We start from the raw sequence: 27,150 nt of genomic DNA on the forward strand, positions 1-27,150 counted from the left end.
AGTGAACTGGCCACACTGTCCTCACTCTCTCTAGTGAACTGGCCACACTGTCCTCACTCTCTCTAGTGAACTGACCACTCTGTCCTCACTCTCTCTAGTGAACTGGCCACACTGTCCTCACTCTCTCTAGTGAACTGGCCACACTGTCCTTACTCTCTCTAGTGAACTGACCACTCTGTCCTCACTCTCTCTAGTGAACTGGCCACACTGTCCTTACTCTCTCTAGTGAACTGACTCTGTCCTCACTCTCTCTAGTGAACTGGCCACACTGTCCTCACTCTCTCTAGTGAACTGACCACTCTGTCCTCACTCTCTCTAGTGAACTGACCACTCTGTCCTCACTCTCTCTAGTGAACTGACCACTCTGTCCTCACTCTCTCTAGTGAACTGGCCACACTGTCCTCACTCTCTCTAGTGAACTGGCCACACTGTCCTCACTCTCTCTAGTGAACTGACCACTCTGTCCTCACTCTCTCTAGTGAACTGGCCACACTGTCCTCACTCTCTCTAGTGAACTGACCACTCTGTCCTCACTCTCTCTAGTGAACTGGCCACACTGTCCTTACTCTCTCTAGTGAACTGACCACTCTGTCCTCACTCTCTCTAGTGAACTGGCCACACTGTCCTCACTCTCTCTAGTGAACTGGCCACACTGTCCTTACTCTCTCTAGTGAACTGACCACTCTGTCCTCACTCTCTCTAGTGAACTGACCACTCTGTCCTCACTCTCTCTCTAGTGAAGTGACCACACTATCCTCCCTCTCATGTCCCTTTCACTCTTTCTAGTGAACTGACCACTCTGTCCTCATTCCCTATAGTGAACTGACCACTCTCTCCTCACTCTCTCTAGTGAACTCACCACTCTGTGTAAACAAACAACATTCTTTGACTGGATAAACTGAGTGAAGCTGTTGCTATATTAAATGGATTAGCCGCACCTGTTGTTTATCACAACAGCTCTCTTTAAAAAATTATGCTTCATAAAAATTAGTATGTATTATTATTAATTTGTTAAAAACTGGTGACAGATCCAGACAGAATCGTCACTTGGTCCAGGTCTGGAGGAGGACTGCCATTTCATGAATCCATGAAAGGCAAACATAAGTGACCAACAGTACAGTGTTACCCAATTTACACATAAAAATAATAATAATAATAATAATAATAATAATAATAATAATAATAATAAAAACGTTACTTGAGAAGATGTGTGTTTAAGAATATTCCCTTAATCCTCATTCAGTTGTGAGGATGTTAGAGAACCTGAAAGTATGTGTATCACTGGCTTAATAAACCATAAAATCTAATGACATTCAGTTTTTGCAGAAACACAATGTAGGAACACTCCATGTGGAATAAACGTCCTTCTTTGGCAGAGAGCGGCATGGACTTACATAGCCACGCCGAAGAACTCGTGCTTGGCCGTAGAAACGACGACATCTGCTTGGCACAGCACTCTGAGGTAGTCTTCCTTGCTGGCCATGAAACCCCAGTGCCGGATGTGGCTGACCAACTGTTCTTTGGCTTGGGCGAAGATGTCTACAAAGGACAGGGACAGAGAATGAGTCCGAGTCGAGAAGCAATTAGGGGAGAGAGGCAAGTTTCCACTTCGGCCTGGAGTTTGCTTGGAAAATGAAAAACACGAGGCCGCCATAACTCGGGACGTATAAAACCAGAAAGGGCAAAAATAATCAATAGTGATCCTATTAGCAAAATCAAAATGGATTAAAAGAGTTTCAGCGTGATTGCTTTCCGAGCAGTCGTAAACATCATTTCGAAATATGACCAACATTTATGGCCTTTTTTTTTTCCTTCTAGCTGTTTATGCCTCTATAAAAGCTCAGATCTCAATATAAGAGATGGTGATTCCTGTATGAGTCTCTGTGCCAGTGTTGCTCTGTGTATAAATTAACTTAAAGCAACACTATAAATATCCAAGTCGGTCCAAAAGATATTAAAGCATAATCATCTACTAATGGAAGTGTATTTCACCAATGAAAACGGCCAGAGTGTTAGTCATACAGGACTAATGGATGATCTCTGAACTCTAAAGTTGTGTGTTTAGGACGTGAGCTACTTGAATTTTGTTACAGCGACGATGAAGGCAGGAGGAGGACTGGATCTGAAATCATCCTCAGTGGTCAAAAGGAACTGCCAAAACCTGCACCACCTTTGTAGGTCTTTCTCCTGTAAGCACACATCTTTTTGAATTACCTACGACTCATACTCACTCTCATTCATTATCACAGCTGGGTGTGACCTACTTGACTCGCCTCTGCTTTTCAGCTTGTCATTTAAATACAATAAGCTCAAGTCAATATTAAAAATACATCTGCACGCCTTTGCATCTCATCTCCGCAGGCTCCGGCATACCTGGTACATCGGTGAAGGTTTCCCCGAGGACAGACACTTCAAAGTTCAGCTCCCGTTCCCGCAGCTTCAGCAAGGTCTGGAAGAACAGCTCAGGGTCTTTGTCGTGTTCCCTTTAAAACAAAGAAATGGAATATGAAAATCTCACTGCTACTACCCCCTGAAATATTAAACTAAGGTATCAAAACACGAGAGGCACGTCTGCGGATGTGAGGAGGCACCTATACGATATCTGCAGGCTGATAGACTTAAGCATGAGTGAAAGAATATACATTAATCATCAGTGTTGGTACCAGACTCTGCTGTATGTGTGTTGCACCATCAATTACCACAGAAAAACAAGCACTTCTGCATATACGCTACCACTCAAAAGTTTGGAGTCACTTGTCACAGTTAAAACTTCTGCAAATATTATTGAATTACTTGTACACAGTGTGGATTTATTATTATTAAATTTAAAGATGCTTAATGTGGTAAACAAGAATGTTCTTCACAATAAATACTTATTGATATATAATCTGTAAAATGATATATGTGCAAGTAAATATACCCAACACACTTAATAAATCTTATGTACAGCACATTGAGTAAAATCTGAGAAATAAGGGAATGGAGAAGAAAGAGAACAGAGTGAAAACGACTCCTCGCTCCTCACAGTTGTGTGCCCGTGGTCGAGGTGAACATTGTGTAGCTCATTATCATTTAAAGGAACAGCGGCTGAAACTGGCCGATTTGAACAGGGCTGTTTGATCCTTTTAGGGGTTTGATTCTTCAGCAAAGCAGGTCACAGATGTTGCATTAAGACCCCAGAACATTTTAAAATACTCAGTTAAATTGACATTACTCTTGATTAAAAAAAAAAATAAAAAAATCGGCACGGTGGTGCAGCAGGTTAGTGTCGCAGTCACACAGCTCCAGGGACCTGGAGGTTGTGGGTTCGATTCCCGCTCCGGGTGACTGTCTGTTAGGAGTTGGTGTGTTCTCCCCGTGTCCGCGTGGGTTTCCTCCGGGTGCTCTGGTTTCCTCCCACAGTCCAAAAACACAAGTTGGTAGGTGGATTGATGACTCAAAAGTGTCCGTAGGTGTGAATGTGTGAGTGAATGTGTGTGTGTGTGTCTGTGTTGCCCTGTGAAGGACTGACGTCCCCTCCAGGGTGTATTCCCACCTTGCGCCCAATGATTCCAGGTAAGCTCTGGACCCAACGCGACCCTGAACTGGATAAGCACTTACAGATAATGAATGGATGAATGAATGAATGAAGAAAATAATTGGTAAAATAATCTGAGCTTCCACATCCTCCATCTCTGCTGCAGAGAAAAGAAGAAAACTTTGACACCAAAAATGTCTCAGCAGGCCACCTACGTTTGGCTCAAAGTGTGTAAATAAACAAAAACCGAGGACCTTATAAGTTATGACAGACCAAATAATGACACATTTCATCATATTCTTCTCAGAGCTAAGGCCACATGCTCGAAAAGAGAAGCAGAGATGAACACGCTGGAAATAACTCTCAGACGTCATCTGTCGAAAGGTTCATCCGAGCAGAATAGGAGTCCACTCCTCAGCCTGGTCCAAAAGAAGCTCCTTTGCAGAAACAGACAAGCCCTGAAAAACTCTCATTTCACGGCTTTTCATTCCGCAGCTCATTTACTCTTTCAGGGACCAGCTTCCCTCGCGAACCGTGATGTCTGCTGAAGGTCGAAGGCGATTACCGGAGGGGCCAGAAGCGCTTTCGACAAAAGACACCTCCCACTCGGGCCGAATCTGCTTTAGATGAGGTATTAGTGGAGGGCTTATTTATCCTCATTTCCGCTCCTTTTATGCTGCCCCGTCCCCCTGTGGCTCGACGCTGATTCCCTCATTAATTTGGCAGCCTCTTTTGATTCCTTCGTACATTGTGGATGTGACTTGTTACCTCCTCCGGTCTAAGAGCGGTTGACCTGTGGTGAGGTGACACGGGAAACGGCGGGGATGCCCATTATCCGCCTCTGTCAGCCACGTAAATAAAAACCTTCTCCGGGACGGCAGGACGTCTTATTACCCCGCTGACAGCCTAGCAGAGGGTTAATTAATATGTCAGTTATGTTATGTGGGGATTGCAAGGGCTCAATACACTTCAGACAGTTTGAGAGTTGGGAGAAGGCACACACACACACACACACACACACACACACACACACACACACACACACACACACTCACAAGTACCCAGCAACATTCATACTTCCAGCCTCTTGCTGAAGATGGTCTCAAATGTGATTCAGATCTCTGAATATACGTCTTTGAAAGAATGAAGGATTGTTAAAACTTACACAGAGTTTTTTTAGACCCCCAAGGAGCTCTACTGTCTTTGGGACATTAGGAAGCCCCCTCAACTTACTCCTCGACAATACAACAGCCGCCAATCCATGCCAGATCTCTGAACATATATCAGTTATTATGAAGACAAGAGGGAAGGTGGAAATAAGGAGGTTGACCACATTTATAGATTTAGCAGGACACCAGGGTTACAACATGTCATGTCATGTCTAGGTTTTACTATTTTAGAGATGTTAATATTATTATTAGGGCGGCACGGTGGCGCAGCAGGTAGTGTCGCAGTCACACAGCTCCAGGGGCCTGGAGGTTGTGGGTTCGATTCCCGCTCCGGGTGACTGTCTGTGAGGAGTTGGTGTATTCTCCCCCACAGTCCAAAAACACACGTTGGTAGGTGGATTGGTGACTCAAAATGTTCGTAGGTGTGTGAGCCCTGTGAAGGACTGGCGCCCCCTCCAGGGTGTGTTCCCGCCTTGCGCCCAATGATTCCAGGTAGGCTCTGGACCCACCGCGACCCTGAACTGGATAAGCGGTTACAGACGATGAATGAATGAATGAATTATTATTATTACTTATGATAGCTTTATGAATGTAATATTTTAAAATCCAAAATTACAGAAGAAATATGGTCACTGTTTTCTTCAAAAACATTTTGCATTTATTTAACATTGATATTTTAAATCCAACGTCTCACAAACCGACTCCATGAGATTCAACACTATGAATCATTGGCCAACAGTTGATACGAGCGACTCCTGGAAGCCTTATTTTAAGAGTTATTTTGAAGTTTATTTTTTGGGAGTTTATTTTGCTACTCTCTCTGTACAGAGTTTAAATAAAACTCTGAAAATAATTTTGGGTATTTTATGGAATTATTTGACCCATGTCACCAGACGTGATGATTAAAGATAGAAAGAGTCGACTTTTGAAACCAAAATCTCCTCACGATCCTAAAGTAAAACCCTCTTTCTTCCCATAGTCATGAGACATAGTGGCAGATACTGCTGTGTGTGAAATCATTTCATAGTGTGGTTCTAGATACATCCAAGCAGCCACTCTGTACAGAGGCAGAGCAGTGGGAAAGGGGACATCTAAGTGTGATTCTTAGCAAACATACTTCCTTGTGATTTTCTATATTCAAATCAGAATAAAAGGGTCATTAATTAATCTTTCACCTTTTTGTTCAGTTATTATTCGATGATAAAAAGTGCAAAAACATGTCACAGTCAGTCTTCGAATGATTCTTTATATATAGTTCTTCTATATATAAACACGATTAACCCTAAAAGTGTCCCTTTCACTTCACCCAGACACTGGGACCCACACAGACCACTAGCACAGCGTTCCCAGTTGGCCCCAAAAACACCTCTTCCAGAAGCCACCAAAGCCACCCTAGGACACCTCTCCTCAAAATACTGGCCAGCCCCTGAGTTCATCTGCAGTGCTCTGGCCTGTTCCATGTTTCTGGTCCTATGAGGCTGTAAACAGTGTACTCACCTGTGCTTTTGTTGCCTGGATTGCGTTTAGATTGGAGCACATCAAAAGGCCAGATGTGTACACATTCAGGACCCATTGACTGGATCTTTGAAGGCTGATTCAGAGGTGGTCACAGAAAAATGTTGACCACATTCAATACAAGGACAAAAGGAATGTGTGTTCTACATCTGCACACAGTTACATGGGTGGAACTGCGTATGCGGAGTGCTGACAAGCAGGTGAGACGATAAACAAAGAAAATGCAAGATGGTGGACAGGCCAAGCTGGAGCTATCCACAAAACTTATACTGACACGTTTGAACGTACCCTGCACAAAAGGTGGGAACAGTCTGCTGCTCAAGCATACGTCTGGCTCTGAACATAGTTATCTCCGGCTCATGTACAGCTGCTCCATATCCAGTCATTTCTATTGAAGTGTGTGTATATTGACTTCTATTTCAACAAATTTTGTATGTATGGAGGAAATCCATACAGATGCAGAACCCCAGGAACCATACCATACCAAACCATACCCCAGTGCCCACAGGGAGCTGTGTGTGTGTGTGTGTGTCAACGACACTACCGGCACTACAAGTACATCTGCAGTATGGTGTGATTATGGACATTACACAACACAGTGACCTCTGATAGTCAGGGTTATGTTATTCTGTTCGCCAATCAGATGGAGAAGCTACTTTCAGCCGTTTTCATAAAGCAGCCTCCACTTGATCGGCCACCCTTTGACCCCGCAGTGCAACAAGACAGAAACCAAATAAAACAAATCAAGAAACGCTGGTTCTGTGGGGACCCTCATTAGCAGCCATCCTTTACCACTTAAAAGAATATCATCCTCTCATTTAGACAGCTGTGATTAAATATTCCCCTTTAAGTCGCACCCAAGAGGTGCATTTTTTAAAAAAATTCTCCAGCTCTATTTACTAAAAGAAAAAAAAATGCAGTATGTTAAAGGACTGAAATCAAGAGGAAGTGAAAAGTGGTAATTAATGGGACACTTGAAAGCCGGGCCTAGGTTATCTAGGGATTGATTAGGGGCCAGTCGGAAAAACTCCATGGAGAAGAGGGGAGGGGAGGGGGGAAACACTTCTCGAAGGAAGACAAAACACCACGTCTGTACGCAGTGTGTTTCCGTATGAAGACGGTGAGGAACATAGGGTGTAAATTTAATGAGCGGAATTAATAAGAGCAGAGGAGCAAGAGAGAGGAGGAATTGCATTACAACTGTTGTTTTGTTCGCATTTTGAAAATGTTATGTTGCTGTTATATAAGATGTTATGTGCTTTAGGGTGCTACAGGGCAATGTGGGGGAGTCTGTGAAGGTGTGTTCTGGTCGCTCCACATTCTTGTGTGGTGGATTCACTGTGACCCCGACCAGGATGAAGTAGTTACCGAAGATGAATGAATGAATGAATGAATGAATGAATGAATGAATGAATGAAAAGAGCGCTGGATGCCATTTTGTGTTATGAAACACTCTGTACACAAAATGGCTTCCTAAAAGTATTAGCTTCAAGTGGACTTTAAAGACGAAATACTCTATTCTGGAGAACTATTGTTCTGACATTAAAACAGTCTCCCCCTGCTGTTTGTGTTAATTCAGAAACTCTGCATATTTTAAGGTGGAATGTTATGTTTGAGTAAGAAGCCGACTCTAGCTTGTTTGTTGTTGTAGTTGTACTGCTCTGCAAGTTTTTATTCATGGTTTAAATTACCGCCAAATCCCTTTTGTAACTCGAGCTGTTTAGCTTTGTAGCGCTTTGGGTTTGTGTTTACTGTCATGCAGTTAGAAGGATCTCGAATTTGGAGTCAGTTTCACCTTAAGTATTGTAACTCTAACAGTAAAAATATTCCCGCTCCGGGTGACTGTCTGTGAGGAGTTGGTGTGTTCTCCCTGTGTCCGCATGGGTTTCCTCCGGATGCTCCGGTTTCCTCCCACAGTCCAAAAACACATTGGTAGGTGGATTGGTGACTCAAAAGTGTCAGTATGTGTGAGTGTGTGTGTGTTGCCCTGTGAAGGACTGGCGCCCCCTCCAGGGTGTATTCCCGCCTTGCGCCCAACGCTCTGGACCCACTGCGACCCTGAATTGGATAAGTGGTTACAGATAATGAATGAATGAATGAATGATAATAATATAATAATAATTATTAATTTAAAAAAGTACTGGATTAAAATTGCGAACATGGCCATTAAGTGGGCTTAAAGATACCTGGGACTGCAGGAATGTGGGAAAAATATTTTGGCACTGACAAAAGCTGCTCCAGGGTGTTTTAAACCTGCGTTACTGAACATAACAGCTTACTCCCATCTCCCATCATTTCTGAATGAAGAAGTGTTTACTAATAATTTACAATACCAACCACAGAACGTGATTCCTTCCTAAAATGGCTGACAGACCCAGTGTTTGTTCGCTTTATAAATAACATCAGTTCCCTCATGCACTCTATCTTTGGTCATTTTGGAACGCAGGGGTGTGTTGTAATGTTTTACATGTTTCAGATCATTGGACAAGCGTGTGTTAGGTTTCTGGCTAAGAGTCATCACCGCGCCCACTGTGCGCTCATTAGAGAACGGCAGTGTCAGTGAGCGTTTGGCTGGCACTGCTGATGGAGCGATGCCAGTCTGGTGCGGCCATGCGTCTCAGTGATTAGAGCTCACAGCTCACACTGGGAGGAAGAAAAAATGAAAAGCCAAGTAATGAGTGATGCACAACTATGTGTGGATTTTGTTGCATAATTTCCGTACATGTATTTAATGATGTTTGTTATAATAAATGTTATAATAATAATAATAATAATAATATATATAATATTAGTAATAATTATATAATAATATAGTAATAATAGTATAGAGCATAGTATAGTATAATAATTATAGTAATGATGGTGTATTACAGTTTGGCATAATATAGGACTTTTTATTATTATTTATTTATTTTTTATTCATTTCTTACTGTGAATATAAGCTGAACCTCCAAAAATAGTGCATGGCATCCTTTGTGTATTCGTGTCTGTATTTTTCACTATCCCCTGTTGTATTTGGTATTAATTGAGTGATCTTTCTAGAGCTTTAATAAAAGCCCAAACATTATCAATGGACTTCCACAGTTAAAAGAGGTGTGGGAACTCTTAAATTAAGACATTTTAAGACCTGTTTAATACCACACAGAGACAAAATTAAGACTGATTCTGTGATAACAAAATGACAAAAAGCACACAACACTAATGCTGTGCTTTCTGACTTCACTGTAAGGATGTGATTCCTGTATTTTCTTATGAACCAGTATTTTAAAGAAATTCATTTTGTGCTAATTGCCTTGAACTTGGCTTAAATACAGTGCAAAATTTAAATGTTAGAAAAATAATAATAATATTAAAGTAAGGGTGATGTTCTGAGTGAATGTGTTGCTTTAACCCTTTCCAAATCTCTATTCAAATCAGCCCAATGCTATTTGAAGTTACAATCAATACCCAGTTTAACAACTTAATAAATATTTCATTATGTTAAATCCAGTGTGCTGTTGATTTTACAAACCAATAGGATCAAGGAGAACATCTGGAAACCAACTTTGTTCTTCACACTTGCTCACGACATTTCTATTATTTTTGAAAAAAAACAAAAATCCATGTCACACAGCTTCAGGCACCTGGAGAAGTTTGGTGTGTTCTCCCTGTGTCTGTATGGGTTTCCTCCTGGTGCTCTGGTTTCAGGTACCTAGGTTTTTGGCACAGTGCTGTTTATGAACATAAAAGTGAGTCTCCATCAGGCTGTAATAACTTTGTAATCAATTTTGATGAAGTGACTGTGAGACCACCTTCTGTAGGGAAAAAAATGAAGCACTGTACTGACCCTGGGGACTGCGGTAAAAGCCTGTAGGTAAAAGCAGCTCTTCTGGAGGAATCTGGAGTGTTCTGAAACATGATTTAATCCTGAGCTCTTGTGGTGCTTTCGATCAAAAGTGCTGATCCCTCCCTAACACATCCTCCTCCCCCTCCTCCTCCTCCTCGTTCTCCTCCTTTCTCTCCCCTTCCCTCTGTCCAGCAGTGGTGAAGCATGGGGCTGTGCTCATCGCATCAGCACCTGCAAACAGCTGCCCTCTGGGGAGGGATCTCTGACCCAATCCGTCCCGGTCAGCGATCAGCGCCGGCAATAAGACGGTCCTGTAATCCGGCGGATGAGCGGCTATCCAGGCCACAAACAGATTAACAATCTGCGAGCCGGTGATGAGGACTGAAAAAAGCGAGGAGGGAAAAGAAAACAGACCAAAAAAATGGTAGCTTGGGGAGAAAAAAAAGAAGGGGGAGGGTGGAGCTGGGATGAAATGGGACACAGTGTCAGCAGCTCAAATCACAGTTAATCCAAGACCCCCCCCCCCCCCTCTCTCTCTCTCTCTCTCTCTCTCTTAACCAGTTGCTCTCACCCCTCTGTAAAACCTAATTTTACTTGGCCCACAGCCAGAGTTTATGAGGCGCGGATGTTTGCCGGCGCTAATCCATCTGTGTTTTGCTCAGTTTTGAAGAGATTACAAAACGGGATGCTTTTGTCACCGATACCAGAGAGAGGTGGGTGAGATACGGAAGCAAAAAATAAATAAACAAATAAATAAAAATAATAATAATGTTAAAAAAAAATCAGCCAAAACAATACAAACAAGTGCAGCCAAATCCCGATGCCAGGGCCTAAGCCTCAGCACCGGTGGTCTTCTCGGCCATTAATCTGATTTATGGGACATTTTCATTCTCTCTCTCTCTCTCTCTCTCTCTGGTCAGGAAACATATTGTCCCCGCCAAGAGATGAGCGCAGAGTCATGGGAGAAAAATGTGGCTCAAGCAGCGTCCTTTTTCTTCTCCTGCTCCCCTCCCTTCTCTCCGGGCCTGTGGCAGATGAGGCAGAGATACACACCGCTGCTTGGTTTCCATTCATGCCAAGAGGAGGTCTGAAATATGGGGAGTGGAAGGTATTTAAGCTCCAGCAGAAAACCGCAGAGCAGTCCTGCGGGCAATCAAATATTTTCTCATCCCTCCCCTCCCCTCCTCTCGCCCCAAAACAAAACTCAATGGCACCGGATCCCAGCGCTGTCACGGGGCGGACCAGACGTTTCAACAGGCTTTGGGTCTTTAACCCTTAGCTGGAGAGAGTTAGCAGTCCTTCAAGTGGCTGTAGTTGTGTGAAGAAGACAAGAAAGAAACTTTGCTGTATTCAATTTGCACCGAAATGGGTCTGAAAGGACGTGTAGCTGTCCGGAGGTGTCAAAGACCGAAACTAATTGTGAAGACTAAACTGTGGGCGGAGCCAAAGCCCACCTGGAATCACCAGGCATCACACACTCACCTGTGGACAATTACACACACTCCCCCTGTCCATCTACTGATGTGTGTTTAGACTGCGGGAGGAGCACCCAGAGGAAACCTACACAGACAGAGGGAGAACACACACCACACCCCTCACAGAGAGTGGCCCAAGTTAAAGCTTGAATCCAGGACCCCGAGCCCCTGGAGCTGTGTGTCAGCGAGACAAAACAAAGCAAAATGCCAGCTGTGAAAATGATTTACAGACTACGACTATATTTATATGTCCAGGCTTTTCATCCCTCTGAGTTTGTCCTACCGAATAACAAGGATGTCGTGTACAGCTGCAGTCTTCTTTTTTTCTGCCAAGAGTGATCTAGAAAGCCCTTAATGAAAGGAAAGAAAGCGCTGTCCGCACGGCTCTCTGGATCAAAGATAATATGCTTAGAATGGAAGCGGCGCTCCTTCAGTGCACGTTTTTCCTCGACCTGTGCCAAACATGAGTGTTATCCATTTTCCATGCTCCAGCCTCTCTGTCAAACAAAACGCGGATGATCCAAAGCAAATAACAGAGGCGTACAGGTTGTTGTTGTTACGTTCAGGTCGTTTTTTTTTTCTTTGTTGGGGCCCGCTCTGGACGCGGTTGTGGGATGGAGATGTGCGTGACTGCTTTGTTTGATGCAGACCCGTGCCATGCCGGGAGCAGTGGGGACGAGTAAGCAAAGTGAGGTAATGATGGGCTCTGCAAACCCAAAACCATCTCTGTTTGAAAAACAGTGTTCAGACGAGCGTTCCGAGGCTGAGACGTTTAAACGCAGTCGGGACACGCCGCTCTCGTTTAGAATGAATTGATTACGCACTTTTATGGCGTTCAGGACGTATTTTTCAATCCCTTGTAGACATTTTAGTCCTTAAACAGGGTCTGCACTTTCTCTTAACACCTGCAGTATCAACGAGGTTAATGTGAAGGGGCATATTATGGAAAACTTCACTTGTTTTTTGGGATCTGGAGCCCACCAACCCACACATTGTGAAACAAGACCACCCAGTGAGTTTTTGTCATCTGAAAAATAAATAAATAAATAAATAAAAAAAACATGGGATGAAACGAGTCATTCCGAGTGCCCCGCCCCTTTGTTGGAGTCTCTCCAATCACAGCTCTGGACCCGCGTTTACTTGATTACAGTTAAAGACATAGAAATAAGGACACTGAGTAAAAACCAAGAAGAAAGAAAACAGAGCGAAAACGGCTAAAAACCAGAGCTCCTCGCTCCTCACTGCTGTGCGCTCGGGGTCGGAGTGAACAGCAAGCGGCTCATTATCATTTAAAGGAACAGGCGCTGAAAGCGGACATTCTAAACAGGAGGGAGAACGCTGTTGTGGGGTTTGATCCTTGTGGTGTTTTGACAAAAGCCGGTCACAGATGTTACATTACCCAGAGATGTGTTCCTTTGTGGAAAACAGGGGAAGACTTTATCTTTTATACATCGTTGGCTGTGAATTTCAACGCAGCATCACATAGATTCTGAAATGTCTGCAGATATGTTTGACCAATCCGAAGCCATCGAAACATCCATAACCAATGATGTCACAACCAAACCTAAAACAAGTTAAATAGATTGCATCTTAATATAAAAACAATCTTGATTATATTGTAATTTTCTACTTTGTTATACATGGGGCTAATTTTGTTGTAGCATTTTTATAACACACTAATTTTACATTATAGGAATAAATAAGGAATTATAGGAAATACATGGCGAAGCCAAATCTAAGCACAGTTCATTCGTTCATTCACACATTCATTCATCTTCTGTAGGTTCTTCCTCCTGGTGAAAGTCGCTGTGAATCCAGAGCCTACCAGAATCTTTAAGTGCATTAAATTAAATTAAAATATTATATAATTTCTCATATTTAAACCTCATATGACCTTCAAGCATATTCTTAAGGTGCCCAGTAGTATTTCAGCAGTCAAATTTCTTTCCACACAAGGAGCAAACCTGACCAAGCACTCACCAGCGATGGGGCCAGACTATATGGAGCGGCCGTGGAGTCTCTGGCTTGTGGTCAGTTTCCAGGCTGGACGCTGCTTGATGCTCCATTCCTTCCATTTCATCTCCTTGATGCAGCTCTGCTTTACTTTGTTTCTTCACAGGGGGCTCGCCTTGAGATTCGTGTGTGGAAGCAGTGGAGCTGATGGGACACATTAAAAGAATATTGAAATATATCAAATAACCTAGCGTATAGTAAAGGAGAGCAAGTCAACATTATCTCAACTTTAAATGAGCTTTAATGAAGTCACATAGTTAAACATAACACAGCTTTTAAAAATGTCAGTCCACTTAAATGTGTTCATTTTCAGCTATTTTAAGTGCATTATCTATGTGCGGAGTTCAGATATGAACTATACAAAATATCAAACATATTCTCATGCTAAATTAAACACCAATTTTTGTTCACCTCTTTAAAAATGATGTATTATTAAATTAAATTTTTGAAAAGACAAAAAAAAAAAAAATTTGTAAATGTATTGAAACATTCTATTGTTGAAATATTGGTGATGATTTTCTGGTCTTATTTTGACGCCATATACAGTATATTTCTCAGCTTTGAATTTAGTAGTGACCCAACAGTTCTAAACACTTTTAGTCGAGGTAAGGCCAGTCATTAATCATTTGTCATTACTTTGTGTTCATCTATGAATTTTTAAACCATATTTAAAGGCGTTTAGCAACCTTGACACTCAGCAATATAATCACAGTGTGGTATTTTTCCCCGTGTGGTGTAATTGAATCTACTCTCTGGTGAATCTACGCTTGGTTAAAACAATAATTATATATTATACACATAATTACATGTCATTATTTGGTCATTTACCTTGCTTTTGTTATCTCAGAGTGGTCCTGAGAGCTGCTGCTACACTGAACCTGGGTTTGTTCCTGGAGCCGGAGCTTGTGTTCGGGCAGGAATCTAGAGGAGGGTTTGGGGAGAGAAATAAGAAGAGATCGAGGTCAGACCAGAAAAACTGTGGCATTATAAAAAAAAAAAAAAAACAGCAGTTTTAAAAAACTCCAGACAGGGCCATGTTTACATTAACGTCCTTTGAGAGACAGGCGTTACATAATGACAAACACACAGCTCCAGTCCGTGTTATTGTGGGCTGCTGAGCTATTCGTGTACAATAGAAATAACAGCATATGGAGCAACAGTGGACCGGAACATTTTCTTCTTCCAAATGTAAGGACAGAACAGCAAGAACCCGGCCTTCCAAAAGTTTGGGGATGCCATACTTTACAACTTCTTCACAAAACTACTGTCAAATGCGCTGATGGGCACTGACTTGACAAGAAGATAACGCTGGTGGATTCTGGCATTATTGCTACGGTAGTGGACTTTCGAAGAAGAAAGCATCCTCAACAAATTCATTATTCAATAGAATATGCTCTACAGTAGTCACAGTAGCCACTTTAAAATCTTTAAATATTTAACTGTGTGTATTTAAGTAAATGTGTAGATGTTTCACCTTTTGTTTTTCTTTAGCACTCACGTAACAAAATAAATATATATATAACAAACAAATTAGAGACCGTTTGGTTACTTTCACACTTAACAAATGAACACCCACATCACTGCTCTTTATTTTTCTTTCCCTTGTACCACAGCGTCGTGTGACGCTGCTCCTTCCCAAATCCTAAAATACGGGCAGTGAGCAGTTTGAGTGATGTGCTCTGGAACCACAGCGATTATTACAAGTTAAAGAAGCTAAAACGAGTCACATTTTTGTGCAAATGGCTGCCAAAAGCAATCCATAAAACACAGAAAAGATTTTTTTTTTCTTGGATTCCTTGAGACGGCGCGTACACTTCCTCCACAGCGCTGGGAGGACCTAATTGCAGGTTCTGCGATGGATTCCAGCCAATTAGCCGTTTGAGAGCGAAGATTAGCCTTGATGCTTTACCGAGGCGCTATTATTTTTTGCACTGGTGCAGAACTGGGGGCATTGCCATGAGTCTGAGCCCCAGAGCCACCAAAAGATCTTAGTGGGAGACGATACAAATACAAAAGGGTGTGTAACAGCAATGGGGTAAATGAATAAAAATAAACAATAAAAGTGATTATATATTGCTTTTGTCATTCCACCATTTACTACTTGTTTCAACGAGTGTAACCAGCATTTCTCAATATTTTCATTTTTCTTTACGGGGGGTGTAACGGTAGGTCACATGAAAGAATTTCTTGCTTTAGGAAGTTCTCAACACTCATCACATTCTCAAACACAGTTTTCACACAGCACTGTGCAAAACTCAGAGACCACACTTTATTACTTCACCTCCAGTCAAAACAATCACTGAGTGTGAAGTGATTAAGTCAGTATAGTGGTTTACATGACAAAAGGGTCAAGGGGGTTTCTAAAGCCCAAAACGTTTATGGGGCAATGGGGCAGCCATCCCCATCGCCCAGGGAGCAGTTTGGTTTAGGGTCCTTGCTCAAGGGCTCCTCAGCCATGGATGTTGAGGGAGGAGACACTGCTGTTCATTCAACCCTCCTGGCCCCAATTTTCCCAGCCGGTCGAGGGGATCGAACCAATGACATTCCTTTCCCAAGTATGCCTTCTGTATCCTTAAGGCCATGGCTGTGCCCTTTCATCCAAACACCTTTGTTCAAAATAAATAAATAAATAAATGATTAGGCGTAAAATTAACCTGAAATGCTGTGGTGAACTTGTCAGAAAGGCATTAACAGGTGTGTCCAGTGTCTTGATGAGGATTATAGAGGGAGGAACCAGATGATTTTCTGTTTTGTAAAAGAACAGAAAGGTAAACGCTTGTGGGTCCCAGCCTCTAAACATGCATCAAATATTATGATAAATTACTATAATCATATGTATGTTAAAGTGACCAACAACAAACTAAAATTAGGCCCAGTTTAGCTATAAGCTGCGGTGATGTTTACAGCTAAAGGGCGCAATGTCATCAAGTGCTCATATCAAGGTAGGCCTTAGGGCTTCGGGAAAGAATTGGGACAGAGGGAATATCTCTGATTAGCAGATAAACTTTATCCAGTTGTCTGTTTACCTGCTCTACTGCATCCAATGCGCAAAAAAAGTGTCGGCAGATAATCTCAGCTTCGGGAACAAATCCAGGCTAAGCATCTAATACCTGCTATGGTGTGTAATGTTCAGTGAGCCACAGTGATGCACTGCAGGCTAACCAACATTTCAGTAGCCTTTGTGATATTTAGAAACCCCATACACAAGGCCACCATTCTGGAAATGCAATAATCCAGGTCTCACTATACTCAGCACTGGATGAGAACCCTCACGTTCCCCGTTTTAACTTCCGAAAACTACACACCCCAACCTCGGCAGAGCCTCTGGATGAATGGATTAGCCAAGGATAGGAACAGGAGAGGTGGCCTGCAGAACACCACACTACAGAGATGACAAGAAGGAGCTCGCGGAGAGTCGTGAGCGATGGGAGCTGCTTCGCCAGCTCTGAGGAAAATTTCATTTCCAGGGCCATTTTGAAAATTACACACAGAGGTTTTGACTGGGCAATAAAAGCTGGGCCGTGTCCACCGCCGGGGAGAGGTACTTAAAGGGAATGGCACCAATTAGCTTATTTATAAATCAACAGCAATTTAGGTGATGACTTTACCTTGCGTTTGATTAAATGTGAAAGGATGGAGGGGGCGAAAAAGAGAGAGAGAGTGGTGGGGAGGGGGAAATCAAAGTCAAAAATCATTTGATCTAATTTCCTTTATTGGCAATAATCACAGGCGACTTCTCTTTCCCAGGCTAATGAAAAATGCCATTGATCTCGAGGTTGCCCAACGCAATAGCTCAGAAAGTCTCAGGGTCCGTCTCCGGAGCAAGGGACCTGCAGCGTGGGCCGAGTAGCCAAGTGGGCTAAAGTGAAATAAATAAATAAATAAATAAATAAATAAATAAAGGGTGACTCAAAACTCCACGCCTGCTGAACAAAAGAGACTGACCGCGCAGGAGGGAGAGGGAAAGGACGGGACTTAATGTGGTCCTGGGCGACGTTGGGACTGCACCATCTACATCATTAATCTCATCATAACAAGGCGCTGGCCGGGGCGGTTTGACAGAGGTCGAACATTACGGGAGCGAGGGACCTGAAGAGAGGCCTCCGAGAAGTGGCCGGAGAAGGTCATTACTGCACATTAACGTCTACATTCATCACTCCGAAGTGACCTCGTAGTCTAAAGAGGACCGGGCACGCCGCCTTCGCTGTGGTTTGGTAGAACATGAGGCCAAGGAGTGCATAAGTGTACCTCGTGGAGGAGGAACTGCAGTGCCCAAGCCTGGTAGTGAAGCAGAAGTACCGGTCACTGTGGTGGACAACAATGTTCTCATACCTGGCTGGGGTTTTTATGACATTTTTTGACTGACACAAATCATTAACGTCGCTTCTAGTCTCCTTGGAACATGCTTGTGAGGATTTTACAGCTGTCAGCCATCAGGTGCTGATGTTGGACATCACTCCAGCTCGTACTAGAGCTACTGATTGGAACTACATCACTCCAGAGAATGTAGTTCCACTGCTTCAGTGCCGGGTTTTGGAGGGATTTATACTCTTCTAGTTGACGCTTGGCATTGGGCATGGTGACCTTCCACTCGTGTAGCTCCTTCAGGGCCTTGCATTAGTCTGCTTGTTGCATTTAAACGAAATAAATTAGTGCTGTTACAGAATTATCTCATTTAGGCACACAATAATTTTATTTATTTATCTATTTTTAAAAATTAATTAATCTATTCCCAATTTAGTATTAGTGTTAAACTTTACAAATTAGTGTTTTTTTTTGTTAGCAAAGTAAACAGCCTCGCTACTGTTGAGCTCAGAAGGTAGATTTTATTTATGCTGAAATACAGACATGGAGCTCCTGTTTCATCTCCATTTTTGAGCCATGAAAATTAAAATATTACTAAATATTATTATATTATTATATTATTTAATGGATATTATTAAAATATCCATTAAAATATTACGAGTCCGATGCTAAATTTCTCCCTGAAATTTTAGATTCCAATTCAAAACCATCAAAACTACTCTGAGATATTGTAATAAAGCAAAGTTAAGAATGGTTTGCTCTCTCCTGTTTATCATACATCACACAACACATTTATCTCCCTTCCAAAAATACTTCAATCTCAAAAGTACTAGCATTGTAACTTTTGCTTATATTTTATAATCAATAGACAACACTAATATAAATATAATTCCATTGTGTTGATCTTACATTGATTTTTTGGTTTTACATTTAAATTTTTGAATTTTCAGTCTTATGAAAATATACATTGCAGCAAATTGTGCATTATTATTATTATTATTATTATTATTATTATATTGTATAATCGATTGACAGCCCTTGAATATATACATATGAACATCTGTCAGAAACGAGTGAACACTGACATAGCTAAGGTCACCAAGTAAAGTGAGTGCTCACTGTATGCTGGACATCCAGTGTATGTGTGAAACCTTGGGGAAGCTGTCAGTGGCAGGATCTCTCCACATCAAAAAGTCCACCACAGCATCAGGTTGTGAAGAGAAGCTGGAAGGACAGAACCACACCACTCTGTTATGTTATGTAATCTGCATATGGCTCTGTAAATCTGACGCAGAACAAGCAGATTTTGACACAATTGCATAAGCCACCACAGCTGTCATTTGCAGCAGGCTCTCGTCAGGCTGAAAACTTCTAATGGAACCTACCGGCTGTGGCAGGGGCAGAGCAGAGCTTTAGACTGTTATGAACACCGTAAACAAAGAAACAAATCAAACAAACAACTGAATGTGCCTCAGAAAATGCAACTACACCCGACACATCATCGTTCTTCCGTCCACACCCAAAGGAGACAGGGGTGGCACTTATTCAGTTCGAATACAGAGACTAGAAACACTCCGCGGGCACCAGTCAGGACACATTCCTGCTCTGGAATAGACACAACAAGCACTGTCAGTGTGTATCTGTTACACACTTTAAGAGCTGTGAGGTCACTTTGCAACATGCAAGCAATGTCAGCAGTAAACTTTAAAAAAATAAATAAAAGGGCCAACTATAGCTGATTAAATTAAACCTCCTTGATAAATAACATAAATCTTGATAAAGTGATTATTCACTGATCAGCATTGAATCATCTTTTTTGTAAATATTCCAAAAAAACAACAGGCAGTTTGATGCATGCAGCTATTCTGGGCAAATGCAATTCTACACAAATAGTAGAGGAAATGCAACCCTGATAACCGTTCAAGACCTGATACAGTACGTAAACTATCCTCATCAGAGATACAACACTTAAGTAACACTAAGTAAAATTTTAACTTTAAAATTACAGCTTCAAAATCATTGTGTTTCCTTACTAAGAAGTAATAAGGAGAATGAATCCTCTGATATCATTGGGCTCAGCACTGCAGAAAATGTAATTTTTGAAGGAGGCTAAGCGCTCCACTTGGTGTAGGTTCTCACCCATTACTTGAAGGGATCATGCTATCTATTTCTTGGAGAAAATCATGACCTCAGACAAAAGCCTGGGATTTTAAAATCTATCGATGCGCTGTAGTCACATGATTTTTATTTATTTATTTATTTATTTATTTTGGCTTGGACGTCACATTGGGGGCCGATTGTCTGGTTTCAGAGCGCAGCACAAATATAAACAGATGGAAAAGAAGGATAAATTTCATACACATCTCCTCTCTTTGTTCTGGAAAGTATCTGACAGTATTTACAAGCACAGAAGCCCACAGCCTCTTTGCATGAGAGCGTAAAGGATCCCACAGTGTTGCATAATGAGGAGAAAAAGACCATTATGCATTGTTAGCCATATTAGCATTTCTGTTGTAGGATCTAATGGAACACTGTTAGCATGTTAGGCTCCAATGCATTTCTCTGATTTTGTGACAAAATCTGAGTGAGTTATTCATACACAGATCATATACAATCTCAAAGAATCATGATTTTTTTCACTTGTGTTTTTGGAGGATGATGTTTTATTGCGACTGTCTGTGTAAATTATTTATTTGGCTTGGCTTAAAATTTAATAAAGTACTTCAGCTTGTCTGAAAATACATGATCAGAGAGTTTCCACACCAACGTGAAGCCGAGGGTGAATCCCAAATTTCTACCGTCACCCTTCATAGGTCAAGAAATGATTTGAACAGCTATAAGTTTAAAGTTTCCATTTCAAACGAGAGTCTTATTACTGTCTGGGTGTATTGTTTTTGTTTTATATTGATGGATGTGCACTGTTTAGGGAGTATATCGCTTTTTGGGATGCAGCCTGAGCTCCTCTACTGTCTGACACAAACAGATCTCTGTTTACAAATGTGAGGCAGATAAACAGGCCAGGGATCCATACTTATATTTATTTCATTTTAACGTCTAAATGAGGAAACAGATGAGAGAAACTATAAAACTATTTAAATATCACTGTTTTTATTTGTTATTTTTGTTATGTGTTATGTGAGTAATGAGTAGGTATCCAATATGGCAGCTACTATGCACTGTGAGGTGATCTGCAACCCATGGATATCTGGCCAGTCAGGTGCATTAGCCGCTGCAGCTATAGTGTTAAACTGGCCGGCCATTTTAAAATCCCGGTCTGGAACCTGGATCCAAAGTCCAGATTTGAAAACTTCTGCCTTAAAACCTTGAGTAATGTGAGTGAAATTCAATGCGGGTAGAATGTGCACACGCTTGTGCAGGTCTGGCTTACACCATAGTCCAAACCCAGCAAGCAGGTCTGTGGACAACAGAACGGCTGAGGACCCTCAACTCCATCTCATCAGACACAAAGGTACAACACAGTGTGTTCTAAAAGCTCCAGGAGCTGTGACTCTTTACCCTGTAAATACCTGTTTGTCAATATTATCTTGCTCTGAAAGCCACACCCTTAGGACAAATCTCCCAGGCTGGTGTTTCCTCGCCCCTCCTCCTCCTCCTCCTGATCTTTGCTTCATTCCTATTTAGCACGGTTTGCTCCCAGCACTTCAAAGCACCATATGGACTCAATTGTGGCTGGTTCCTTGGCACATGCGATCCGGAGATCAGAAGCACGCCATACCTTCGGGTTTTTAACCGGTGGATTATTTTCACAGGGCACACGCTGAGGAGCCCTCGTGCCACGAGCTCCGAGATCCGACCCTCTTTTCTCGAGGCCGATCCCCAGTGCGCCAAGGAGGTGCAATCTAATGTCGACCAAAAACAAATGAGAAAAGGTGCCCGCCAGATGTTTCACCGAACAGATTAAACGCTTGGCGCTTTGATTAAGAAAGTCCAGCCCTTCATCTCCTCGCGCCGACCGCATTATAGCTTCAGAGCAATCCAAAGGCTGTGAGGATGAGTGATGTGGCGTGTGAGGATTTTGCACGCCCCACTGCCAAGTTGATACGTGCTTATGACCTCCAACCAGGCCACACGCTGGCCAGTAGGAACTGTATGGAAGAGGGGAAATATCTGGAGCTCTGGAGAATGTTCCTCTGCGGCAATCTGTGTAGAAATGCTTCCAGAAATACAGGTATTACTGCTTTACCCCATGAGCTCATGACATGGCACTATGCCCAATGCCAAGAGTGACAGGAATAAAGCCCCCAGCACTGGGCTGTAAAGCAGTGGATGTGGAGACATTGAGCTCAATCCAATATTTCTGGGATGTGCTTGAGTGGTGAATGTGATTAAGAACTACATCCAACATCAGCATCTGGGGGGAGCCAAAGGTTAGGAAAGCAGGTTTGGGACCAAATGGTCACAGGTTCAATCCACTGGGCCACCAGGAAAAGAAATGAGGGTGGGGGGTGGAGTTAAGGAACGGTGCTGTTTCCTCCCTCAACATCCTCGGCTGATGTGCCCTTGAACTAGACACATAACTTCCAAAGATTTCTGGGTGTCGGGCATTGGTTCACTTCCCCTAATCAATAGTGTGTGTGTGTGTGTGTGTGTGTGTGTGTGCATGTTTTTATATATCTGTGAGGACCATATGTCCTTGCAAGGGTAAGACTATCACACATTTTATTGCATTCTGAGGGCATTTTGTTCCTCCTCACAATTATTTATTATTATTATACTTTTTAAGATTTAATGGTGTCTTCAGACTTCAGAAGAGGTTGCTCTCTTAGTGTGGTTCATTAGAGCAAGTGTGAATGCTCCCTTTCGAACTGGTGTGCAACAAACAAACAGACCATGACCACCAGAGCAGGTGGGTCTCAATCCATTTCTAGACAAACTCTGGTGAGGTTTGTTTCAGGTGTGAACGCAATACGAACAAAAAAACATCTAAACAAACCAAGCATGGGAAGTGAAGTCCAAACAATAATCACGAAAAAAGAGAAACGTGCATTAAAAACAAGGAGTTGAGTACAGACAGCTGCCCCATTTCTCGCTGTGCTTGGTAAAAGTACCTCCAGGTAAACCCACATGATCTTGGTAAGTGCATTAAGCTTAGCTGACAACACTGACAGCTGGCTCACAAAATTAAAGTCATCTGTGCATCGTATGTCACTTCTTTACTTGCCTTGATTTGACTGTAAATATGTTAGTATGGACTCAAACCAAACCAGGACTAATATATAACAATGTTTAATGTTCTTTTCTGGTCCAGACCAACAGAACTGAAAAGTCTGAACACACCCTAAGTGCAGGTGTAGCTACAGTAATCATTATCTCTATGGAAAGTCCTCACAAGTATAGCAAAACCAGTACCACTGTTACCATTGTTCTACAATGATATTAAAAACACATTACATTTCAAATTAAATGTAAATTTAAAGTTAAAATTCACAGCAATGTTACAACATCGAGTCTAAAGCCTGCACAGTATTTACCAATGACCTATAAACACCCTTGATTTATGGTGTATGTGTTGGACAAGTGTAAGTTGTCGTACCTTCCAAAAAACAGAAAAAATAAATGAAATGGTAAGATTTCAACAATGTTGCAAAATGTCCAGCTGTGAAATGGCTGGCGTATGCAGTGCTGCCTAACTAGCTTAAAAATCTGAAGGTTGCACAAGCTGAGTTCACGTACATCATACACTACACCTCAGTAAGTGAAACAAGGTGCAAAACATTCAGCGAGACAGGGGGAAAGACACACTGCATGCTGATGACTGACGCTGAATGTTCTGCATGAATATTCAGGACAAAGTGCAGGGCATGATAAACCCTTCCATACTGAGCGTGAATTTGCACCACTGGGCTTCAAAAGCCACTGAGCCAGCTTCTCAAACAAATTAGGCCTTAGACCAGCAGCTAAAGTTGTTCAGTGGTGGCTCAGAAGATGGTGGTTCCCCTAAATGTCCTAAAGGAGGAGCAGTGTTATAAAACATGAGAGACTTCATACTAGACGACCCACAGCATCAAAACTGAGAAGGTTCAGGTCCAGACATTTTCCGGAGTTGCCCTTTCACACGTTAGGTTCAGTTGAGGATTCTCTGTGTGTGGTGTGTTCTCACAGCTGCAATAGTTCTACTGGGTCAGGAGGCATGGTATGAATTCACTGTGATTCTCTGGTACATTAGCGGCTCTGTTCACACACGGGTTCATTCAAACATTACCTGGACTTTGTACTAGAGGCCAGCAGTCCAGCAAAGTCTGGAAAATTTTTGGGGCTTAGGAGACATGAGCAATTCCTGGGAGATTCCTTGAACCCAAGAGAAATATCTAAGCAGCTTTAGCAAAGTCCCTGTCCATTTGATCTCATTGGTGCCTAAAGAACACTGTGAAAATGAAAACTTCTAGTGAATCGAATTCTTTGGTGATAACTCTCACTGCACGTTGGAATCCTTCCTCGTGTGATGTATGTGCTCACACCATAAGAACATACCGTATTATATGTAATTTCATACAATCACCACAGTTATTGAGGAGCTAAATTATTTAAAATAACAATTATATTAATAATAACAATGTACCTATGCTGTTGCACACTGCTCTGCACAGACCCACGGGCAGCTGAAAAGACATGGACAATACGGTTTGGCCATTTAACTGAGGGAATTGAAGGCAAGCTACAACTACACTGCACATATTTGTCATGTCCATAACATTTCCAAAACCACAGTGTATGCCTGGCTAAAGAGAAACCACAACCACTTCAAGGAGATCTCAACTTTGGATCTGTAGTGTCATGTGACATTTCTGTCCAGATACAAATAATAGCAGTGATCCACATCATCAAAACTGAGAAGGTTCAGAAGGTGAAGGTGGTGATTTCTGAAAACTCAGTGGTGTTGTGTTTACAGGAAAAAACACAACACACCTATCTCTGGCTTAAATTAAATAAGCTTCTCGCTCCCTATATAGTGAACTATATAAATCATTATCCCACAATGTACACACACAGATAGCACTAGATTTCAGATTTTCAAATACAAATAAATATAAATGTTGTATTTGAAATATATAATGCACTATTAAGATCTAGATTTAGTCATTTCATGCACTACGTAGTGGGTATGGAGTGATTTGGGATTAAACCACTGTGTTTCTCTCATGCTCTGTGGTGTTTTGATGTCTTACGTTAAGACATTATTCTATAGCCCCCTACTGGACTGGCATAACAATGCAACCGTTTTCATAGTCTTAATGGGAATATTTTCAAAAACTAATGGAGAAAAATCTCTATTTTTCAAAAATAACCCGATACATGAGGACAAGGAGATGCAAGAAACGCCTAGCCTCTGGATCTTAGGAGAAACATCTGATATTGTCGTCAATAAGAGAAGCTCCAGTGATATCAAGGAGGTCTCCACTTCCGTTTCTTTAATAATGAAAGCATTGTCAACACCTCATCTTTGAAATTCCAGCGCTGTCCAGGATTTAACCTGTGTCCAGCCTGCTTTGATCAGTCTTTCCAGCGCGGGAATTGTGCGGCTCAGATAAGGGAGCGAAGTCATATAATATCCACTGGCTGTTTCCTTTTGAACCTCACTGAAGGAATCTCTGCAGCAGGATATCCTGCCATCTGCTTCAGTAACAGAATCATTCCACGAGTCAGTCATTGGAGGCAGGCCACTGCTCGGAGAGACACATCAATGGCTTGGGAACTGCTTTTAAAAAGCAGCCAAAAAGCCCCTCGTTTTCCTCACCAACTTTTCAAAGTGGCTCCGGTTATCTGCATCCACTTAAAATGGGCTAATGAAATCCTGGCTGCTCCAGACAATAGACGCCTACCAAGAGACGGAGGAGCTGGAAGTTCACTCTTGATGAAGCTAAGCTAAGCTGGAGCTCAACTGCCTGACCTGTTCATCAATGGTCACCATTTGGCCACCATAGAGCAGACACCGTTGTGGTGTGGGTGTCTTAGAGTGTGTTGTTCTTGTACAAGTGGATCAGACGCAGCAGTGGCTGCTGGACTTTGTTAGCCACGCCTACCTCATTGGTCCACCTTGTAGATGTAAAGTCACAGACACTAGCTCATCTGTCGCTTCGCAGTGTGTGTTGGTCGTCCTCTGGTCCTTCTTCAGTGGACACAGGGCGGTGTCGGCTGGATGTTTTTGGTTGGTGGACTATTCTCAGTCCAGTGACACTGAAGGGTTTAAAACTCCAGCAGCACTGCTGTGTCTGATCCACTCGGACCAAAACAACACGTCACCACCAGGTCAATGGAAAAAGTATGCAGCGCATGTCGAATCAGGGTGTAGTTTTTACAACGTAGAAATAAAGAGTAACCTAATGGTCATTCGGACATTTATGAAGACTACTGTGTACATAGAACACACACACACACACACACACACACACACACACACACACATATATATATTTTTTCCAAAGGCCTTGGACAAAGTTGGTAGTGAACCTCAGGCCTGTTGACGGATGGCCGGCCATGCATATAATCGCTTCCTTACACTCTGTGAGTTTGCTGTGGACGGGGCGAATTACCATCTGAAAATGAGCTGAGAAACACTGTAGGCGAGAGCCCTGCGTCATCAGTGTCAGCTCACTTACAGTGATACACACACACACACACACACACACACAAACACACACACACACACACACACACACACACACACTCTCCCGCACACACTCAGTCATGTGGACAAACACAGCTAATGCCATTTTAACCCACATTTTTACAGAGGCAAAAATTTGGGCATGCATCCAAGCACATCCACACACGCAAAACACACACTCCTCACTTCTGTAGCGAAGAAAGAAAGGAACACACAAGAATGAAAAAAAGACGAAAGATTAGACAAAACAAAGAAAGGATTGAAAAACAGAAAGAAAGAATGAAACGATGGAAAAACAAAATGTCTAAATAAATATAGGCCTCAAGAAATAAAGAATGAAAGAAAAAAAGGCAGAAATCAAAGGAGGAGAGAAAGTAGGAAATGACAAAGAAAGAAAATAAAGAGTAAAAAAGGAAGAAAGAACAGACAAAAGAAAAGAAACAAAAGAATGAATAAGTAACAGAAATAAGAAGAAAAACAGAAAAAGAGAAAGAGAGAAATACATGACAAAAGAAAGAATAACAATGAAAGATGAGTAAAAACAGGATAAAAAGAAAGAATAAAAAAATAAACAGATAAAAAAGAAGAAAGAATAAAAGTGCAAAAAGATGAATACAAATGTGAAAGAACACACTAAAGAAAGAAAAAAGGACAAAAGAAATAAAGCACAAAAAGAGAAATATAAAAAAATTAAAGAGCAAAAG

The 27,150-nt window shown here is 42.0% G+C and overlaps 1 protein-coding gene across 2 annotated transcripts in view; it reads right to left on the minus strand.

Annotated features, from left to right (window-relative positions):
- Window positions 1-27,150, minus strand: part of gtdc1 (glycosyltransferase-like domain containing 1) — a 67,530-nt gene that overhangs the window by 8,815 nt on the left and 31,565 nt on the right. For both annotated transcript variants that reach the window (XM_066641180.1, XM_066641181.1), the window contains exons 5-8: window positions 14,344-14,436; window positions 13,483-13,659; window positions 2,374-2,483; window positions 1,395-1,539 (exon numbers count right to left, since the gene is read on the minus strand). In XM_066641180.1, coding sequence (XP_066497277.1) covers window positions 1,395-1,539; window positions 2,374-2,483; window positions 13,483-13,659; window positions 14,344-14,436 — 525 coding nt within the window. The remainder of the gene's footprint in view (window positions 1-1,394; window positions 1,540-2,373; window positions 2,484-13,482; window positions 13,660-14,343; window positions 14,437-27,150) is intronic.

This window comes from Hoplias malabaricus, chromosome 12 (assembly GCF_029633855.1).
Source record: "Hoplias malabaricus isolate fHopMal1 chromosome 12, fHopMal1.hap1, whole genome shotgun sequence".
NCBI classification, from domain to species: domain Eukaryota; kingdom Metazoa; phylum Chordata; class Actinopteri; order Characiformes; family Erythrinidae; genus Hoplias; species Hoplias malabaricus.